Source organism: Pleuronectes platessa, chromosome 18, assembly GCF_947347685.1.
Source record: "Pleuronectes platessa chromosome 18, fPlePla1.1, whole genome shotgun sequence".
Taxonomy (NCBI): Eukaryota; Metazoa; Chordata; class Actinopteri; order Pleuronectiformes; family Pleuronectidae; genus Pleuronectes; species Pleuronectes platessa.
In genome coordinates this window covers 4,322,162-4,330,204 of record NC_070643.1, presented here as the reverse complement: position 1 = coordinate 4,330,204, position 8,043 = coordinate 4,322,162, and the positions used below count along the sequence as shown (strand labels likewise).

General features: G+C 41.7%; 1 protein-coding gene across 1 annotated transcript in view; it reads right to left on the bottom strand.

Moving 5' to 3' along the window:
* Nucleotides 1-851: 851 nt before the first annotated feature.
* Nucleotides 852-8,043, bottom strand: part of ptprua (protein tyrosine phosphatase receptor type Ua) — a 187,072-nt gene continuing 179,880 nt past the window's right edge. The window contains exons 29-31 of the mRNA XM_053446672.1: nucleotides 4,200-4,357; nucleotides 3,351-3,486; nucleotides 852-1,923 (exon numbers count right to left, since the gene is read on the bottom strand). Coding sequence (XP_053302647.1) covers nucleotides 1,861-1,923; nucleotides 3,351-3,486; nucleotides 4,200-4,357 — 357 coding nt within the window. The 3' untranslated portion in view covers nucleotides 852-1,860. The remainder of the gene's footprint in view (nucleotides 1,924-3,350; nucleotides 3,487-4,199; nucleotides 4,358-8,043) is intronic.

Sequence of the window (8,043 nt, the reverse complement as noted above, 5' to 3'; positions counted from 1 at the left end):
GTTAAGATAATGGATTTTGTCAGATAGTGATGATGACAATCGCAGCACCTTCCCTTCGGAATACTTATGTTTGAATCGATTTGGCATTTTATCTCCAGAAGTTCTGACCATTTGCAGATAAATACACTCTACTTACGTCATATTTTTGAGAATAAATCATAGCAATGCTTGTAGGAGATAATGTAATCTAAAGGCTCGAAGGCCTGTGTGAGCAGGTGGGTTTTAGGGACTTTCTGAAGTGTCCAGAGATGGGGCAGTATGGATCTCTGCTGAGAGAGTTCTTATCATCATAGATTCATCGGCTGGAGCCGGGTTGGAGAGCAGACCTGTGTCCGTGGGTTCAAAGATGAGAAGTAGGGCTGGAGGAGGTCAGACAGGCACTGGGGGGGCAGTCGCAAGGAGGAATTTATATGTGAGCAAAAGGCTTTTTTGCAGGACTTCACCGAAAGCCAGGGGAAATGAATTAGGCACCAGCTCCCCATCTGCCACTGCTGCTAGCTCATGTTTAATTGTTTTCAAATAGGTCACACATGAAAGAGACCCTACGATAGAGGCCTGATATAACTTGACCAATCAGAGCACTGTCTAGCAGGCAATCATTCCGTGGTGTAGATCTGTGTTATTTGGGTAGACCGATTGTAAATGTCATAAAATGTCAAAGCCCCTCGACCCATTGTACATGAGCCCCAGACTGATGGAGACATACATGTTCTTTAGGTTGATGCTTTACCTCTTAGGGATTTTGTTTGCACTAGTGTGACCAGTTAGATTCTAGAAGGGTGAGACCTCAGCCCCCTTCTGCCACCGTCTCTCTCTGTGAAGAGTAAAAAAAAAAACTCATGCAAAAAGCATAGTTGTTAACCAACATCGTGGTATTTTATTTCTTTTCCTGTTTTATACACTATTTAGAAAATAAAACACATTGAATAAATACAAATTTAGAAAGCAACGGATTTTGGCCGTATGTTCACAGCAACAAGTGGTTAATCTTACGGAGCTCTTTCAGGACTAGCAGAAGGATCCACATTGGGGAATCCATCCTGAAGCAGACTCGGGCCACACACTGCAATGAAACACTTAAGACTGGGCATGCAGATGCTGAAGTGGTCCCCATTTACACAGACAGAGAGAAATGGATTGGCACATTGATAAAACGTTAATACATCTAGAAACATCTGGAGGGGGAGGAAAAAAAACATCTATATACACAAAGAATAAATAAAGAGAGAATAGGTCCAAGACAGCTATACTGTACAGATATGTCCATCGCATGTGACGACTTCTTTCCTTCCCTCCCTCAGCTAAACCTTCAATCGTCAGTCTCACCCCCCGCAAAGTTCAAATATAGTACAGTACGACATGGGATGCTTACCAACAGCAGATTGCACCATTTACAGTGTTACAAACAAACACAAAACATCACCCAGTGGTTGGCATCAACTGTAGTTCTCTTTCAGTGTTTGTTTATAGTAAGGCAGGAAACAGCGGAGCTCTTTGATTCCCGTCGTCGAGGTGTACAACAGGTGGTCCGGCTGCCCAGACAGTGGTCACATACAAAATGACCTCCACTCCTCTGTTAGTGTCCTCTGGTTGTGAAGGTGTTAGGTGGCACAAAACAGTTCACGTTGGATCAGAGCGCCGAGGGAAAGCCAATAGGGCGTGTGTCAGTAGTATGTTACAAGTTGTCCAGTGAGCATTTTCAGTCAAGTCTTTATGGCAAACGACATTTCATCCAAGCATGGCAAAGAAAACGACCAGAGCTGTATACACGGACTCAGGAGCCGGGAGCAGAAATCCAAGATGCAGGATCCCGGCAGCACACCTTCTCCTTGAGGAGGATCCAGGAGAGAGGGATGGGTGCTATCTGACCTCCAAGCAGTCCAGGTACTCCTGGGCCAGGTCATAGCAGAAGCGGTACTGCTCCTAGGAACACAACAGAGGTTCAGTTTCCAAAACTCACAGGGATGGTTTATCACAATAAGAGTTAATCATTTGTATTAATGAATTCCATGAGATACTGATCGAGCAATGTTTATTTACCTACTAATTTTACAAACATCTTTCTGTCTGTGGAATGCATAACCCCCCGACAGTTCATCTTATCAGCCTCTCACTTGAGCATACAGACGGAGAACCTTTCCTTTACATCTTGATCATTTTACTTATAAGATTTATTTATTTTACATATCTGACTGAGATACAGACGGACTGACCAGTGATGGGTGCCGATCGCCGTTATAGTTACAACATTCATAGAATCACTTGAGGTTCGGAAGTTTGACTTTAAAGTAAGAGCCCATCATTTGTTTTGTTGCTGCAATGCTTTCAATCAAGCTTTAGTCTTAAAAGTGGTGGACATGGGTCAGAAGATTGTGTCGGTTGTTTAACGGACCTACCAAATAGTCAACATGCAATATATGAAAACATAACAACAGTTTCGTAAATAACTCAGACATATATAAACCACACGTGAACAGTAATAAAGAAAATTCAGTTTCATTTTATGAAAAGCATTGGCTATATATTCTCCATTGCAGATAAACCAGGTATATCAGTTTTCTAACTTCCCTCTGCACCATAGATTGTTCATAAAAATCTCTTTTATAAAAAGCGTAAAAAGGGGACAGCAGATTGTAGAACAGTTCGAGGAGGACTCACTAATGGCGAGGAATAATTCTGAAGTGGCTCCGCAGCATTAACTCTGACTAAAAGAACAGAGCGTTCTCAACAGGCAGGCCTACTCATGATCCTATCTGATGACACTTTGAAGTCTTAAGAATCCTCAAAACTTAACATCACATGTTTGCGAGATAAATTAAGCCCATGAACAGTCAGGGACATGACTTTGATGATTCATCCAATGTTTGTAGTATTTGCCTGATCTCCCCCCACTCAAAATCCACAATGTCTCTTATGCAGCTGCAATGCATCGTGGTCTGTTGAGGTGACTGTGGGCGGAGAGATTGGTAACGCTGTCTCCTCCACAATGTAAGAGGGCTGAATGTCACTGCTAAATAATGGATCGAGGAAGAAGAAGGCCTTGCTTGTTGAATCTTAAAAGGAGCAAACACAAAAACCTGAGGTTCCCAAACAAATATCGAATTTTCGCCCACCCACTGCTTTGCTTAAGCTCCGCATGCAATACACTGCATACAAAATTTAATTCCAATTCATTTAAAAACACACATTTAGAGTGGAAAATATCCCTTTATAGCATTTTTTCAAAATGAATGTTGAATAATACAGACGGCTTCCCTGGGTTAGGGTTAGTCTTGTCTGGGCTGAGGTAAGAGCATAGTTTATTTTCAATATGTTGTGGGAAACAGAGATAAAAATGCCCACTTGCTCACCATTGTCTCCACCATGTTCGGCTTAGAATTGCGCAGTGTTTTGGCAGCAAAGAACACGTCTGACACGCTGTGGTGACGAATCATCTCCAGGATCATGGTGCAGGCACAGAAAGTACCACTTCGGCCGCCGCCATTCCTGCTCGTGAAGAAGAAACGAAGACAGACAAACACGCACAAACACGAGAGAAGCAGAGAAAAAGACGTGAGTGACCTGATAAAGACGTGCGCAGCAGCTCAGACAGCCTCTCAGAGGGAGGCTTCAGAGTGAAATGTCACAGTTTGACTGAGCACGGATCAAGCGCGCTGTCAGAAAAAGGCCAACTGAATTTCACGATGAATGTCTGAGTAAGGTTGTCATTAAAATACAGGACTGGGATTTAATCAGATATAAGATGTCTGACACACACAGGCTGACATCCAGAGATCAAAAGGCCCTGACATGGAGTTGTGGGACAAATATAATGGAAGACAGGCACTGGAAATCAAGCAGCTTAGCTAATGACACAAACAGTTCATGTCTCATTCTCCTCTGTAACACAGAGATAATGAGATTTAAAAACTCTCAAAACATTTTTTTTTTTTCAAGAGTGACCATGACCATTTTAAAATAACAGCACCAAAATGAATGATATGAATGCATTCCGGCATCTTATTAGAGCACAGTCTACTTTCAGGTTCAAAGAAATATTCTAGACAAGAATAAAATTCATGAGCAGCTGTTGAATTTATAATTTTTTTTTTTTTTTTAAATGTTGGAAATTACATAAACGCACTGAAAACAGCAGCCGGTTACGGTATTGGCTATTAAAACACATAAGTAGGATGCAGGCATATGTTCTGCAGACTTACAGACAGTGGACAATGGTGCGTCCTTCTCCACACTCCCTCTGCCAGTTGTGAACCTGAGCCAAAAGGCTGAGGAAGGCCTTCTTGGAGTCGGGCACGTCGCGGTATGGGGACCAGCGCAGGAACTGGAAGTGACGCACCACCAGCTGGCCTTCCTGAAGCTGTGGAGTCACAGAAAGTAAAGGGGGACGCCAAAGTGAGAAGGGTCTTGTTTTTTTTATCAATATATATTTCGGTGAATATGCTTCGAACTCATCGCACATTCTCCGCACTTCACAAACTCATTAAAACATCTGCTTATGAGCCAGAGGGCATTCTGTCAACACTTCAAACCTGGTCCAGTGCAATGGTGCAGCGTCTGTTCTTTACTTATAATGGGCTGTTAAAGGCACAGTGTGTAGCAGACACTGTTCACTGGAAGCTGCTACATTAAAATTAGATATTATCAAAATTATCAAATGACATGAACTTAAACTTCTTCTTTACCAAGCTGCAACAATTTGTGAAAAAAAAATAAAGAAAAAAAACACAATATAGAGATGTTCTATCACCTTTTGAAAAAACAAACATATATATTATATATGCGATAATACAGTGTGTAGGATTTAGAGGGTTATGAAATACAATATATAGATCTTCTTGAATTTGTTAGGCTGGAATGACCTTTCATATCTACATCGGGAGTATGTCAACTACAGTGGCCGAGAAGAGTCAAACCAAATATTGGCTCCAGAGAGGACCTTTCACATTTTCATTCTACTTGAGATTCACTATGACATACGGTATCTCCTTTTTTCTTATGTCATTTTTTTTCAAGTGTTTGTAAATTTGATATTCTAAGCAATTTTTCCCATACTGACGCAGTATTCACAAACTTTTTGGCCACATGGGGGCAGTGCATCAGGCTTTAAACACATATTAGCCTAAAAACATTTAAAAACGTGTTAAGCCTCATTAATGCTCAACATTCGATTTAAGAAACAGACAGCGCTTTCACATTCATTTTGTCCATCTTCTGAAAGCTTGCAGATACGGACGAAAGGGAAGAAGCAGAGGAACAGGAACTCATGTGGGATTTATTGAAGCAAATAACTCAAGCAGACTATCTCAGGACATGAGGAATACACAATACAATGTTAATTTGCCTATGAAAAGGGACAAGCAACAACTTTGACCGTATTCTTAAGAGGTACATTATCACAACCTCCTCCACACCACGCCGCCTTAAGACAAAATAAATGAGCCTTTACCTTTTTCTTATTTTCACATTCCGCATATATGGTGCTGTATCTATAGTTACCAGATTAAAAGAAAATCTAATATTCACTCCCTTTCTGGTAAGGTCAACACTTACTCCTGAGAACCACATCTGGGTGCTTAGTCGCTTGATTGAGTTTTAAAAAAGCGTTTTGCTTCAGATCCGAGTGGAGAGAGTGATATCACTACGACCAACTCTGCTCACATGACTCATAAAAATGCATTAATTATGTAGCAGCTTTGAAGATAAATATCTTGAATTGGGTAATTTTTATCTACATTGTGAAGATACAGATACAGGATCTACATGTTTGTCCCACCTCAGCAGGGACCGGGCTTTGTATTTGTCTGAATTTGACAGCAGAGGCTGAGGCCACCATGACGGTGCAGGTAAGGGGCCACAGGAGGGTTTTTTAGCTAAAGGCGGCTCAATGACAAGGACACCTCTGTTTGACTGGCTGCTGCAAACACAGACAGGAGACTGTTGACTGAGGTCAAAGGATGGGTGCTGGAAGTGTCACCAAAGTGTAGCATGGTGGCTGGACTTGGACACAATTTTCCTGACAGCACCCAGACATGGGTGTATAAACACACAGACACACACAAACACACACAAATTCAGTAACACAAAGGCGATACTGAGATATGGGCTATAACAGAGGTCCTGTTTGTTTCAATATCACATAATTGCTTATTAAACAGGTCTTGGTACTATAGTACATGTGGCTAATGACACTATCATTTTGTTGGTACAGTTGCTTTGTTGAAAGTAGGATTATTCGCTGCAAATCATTCTTACCGCTGGGAACAACCAAGGCCAGCTGGGACGTAGGTCACCATTCAGAGTCATTAAATAGGCATCAGGCTTCATTAACCCTCTTAAAAATAAATTAATTGATTCAGTGCCAGAAAAATGCCTCCCACAGCAATACAGAGCTGGAACAGCCTTTCGCTGAGGCAGAGCTTGAGCAGAGGCTTTTTGTCTATAACAAATATTAAAGAAAAACATTTCATTGTATAAGATAAATAAATATAGAAATAAATTCTATATTTAAAGGGTGATTTTGCCATTAATGTTAACTGACAGCAAACTTAACTTTCAAGGAAATAATGATTTAGTTCGATTTTGGTGCGTTTAAGTGCAGAGAACAAGATGACAGCAATTACATCCAGACAGAGAAAAAAGGGTAGGACGATGTGGAGGAAATAGACAAAACAAACAAAAGAACATTTTAAACTAAACGAGTGAGCAATCATCGAAACTCCACCACCACCACTTCTGTCAGAGCCGACCAATCATCTGACGCTGCTTTCAGACATGAACTGAACTCCGGATAATCTCCTGACTTGCTAAAGGAGGGGATGTGTGTGACAACACAAATGTCATAGTGAGAGGCTCAAGACTTTTTCTGGAGTTTCTCCGGGCAGGCCTCTGGTAAGAACTCTGGAAGAAAACTGGGCCCATGGGGTTAACTTGAGCAAGTGATGGATCTTTCTAATACACTACAGGAATGAAAAAGCGATGCCATACACATAGATGTTGTCTGACCTTTTGGTGACTGGTGTCACTGCGCTCTATACAAAAACCCTTGCAAACGCATTTAATAATATTCTGCTGTGTTGTTAATATGTGGAAAACAAACTGTCCGGACCAGAGTTCATATCTGAGAACGGGTCAATTTGAATTGTCCAGCCAATCCCACCTTTAAAACTAACCACCTATCGAACCCTACATGGTACGCAATCGCCCAGCACATGCAAGAAGGGAAAAGCTATGAGATGTCTCCCTCAACTACCAGAGCCCTGAGGTCACCCAGGTAACCAAACACTCCCTTTGAATTTTGCTCAGTATTTCGCTATAGCTCATGTGGTCATCCTCCAGTCTGCAAGGCTGGAAGAAGTTGGTAAAACACAGATGGTGTTGGCCAAGTTTCTACCCTCCAAAAAACGAAACAAAATATATTTTGGGCCTCAAATATTCTACACTCTGAGTGGAAAACTGAATCTATTGTCAATCAAGCCAGAGGCAGAATTGTAACTCATGAATGTCTCTCTCAGCTTCATCCTTGGTGGGAGCACATAGGACAAAATCTTCCAAATATGCAAAATCCTGAGCCCCGTAGCCCGTGCAGGATTCAGAGCTGCTTTGGTACACTTCAGAGGCTACTCCCTAAAGAGCAAAATTCTCTGTCCCCTGGATACTAAATATACTTTGAAAGTAGGCATCTTGCAGATTTAAATTGTGAACTAGGTTGCCTGGTCAAACTTAGTGGAACAGAGCCTTGTGTGTGAGCATTGTGGATTCTGAACGGGAAGTATTGAACTTCCTTTTCTCATGATAAGGAAATACCAGGAGTCCGTGCTTGATGCCTGCCTCTGGCAGAATTGGAGTTGCCTCAAGGCTTAAAACAGAAGACGCTTTGCTCTCCAATGCCCTTCTGCCCCCCTCCCCCCCCCCCCTACAGCCTCTGTAAACACCACACCATGAAACTTGGTGGTTTCATATCAAACTGAAGTCTGTAATTTCTGGACAAGGTTATCAACATACAGGGTCCAACTTCGTATGAATACAACTCTTCTGCTTTGTTAA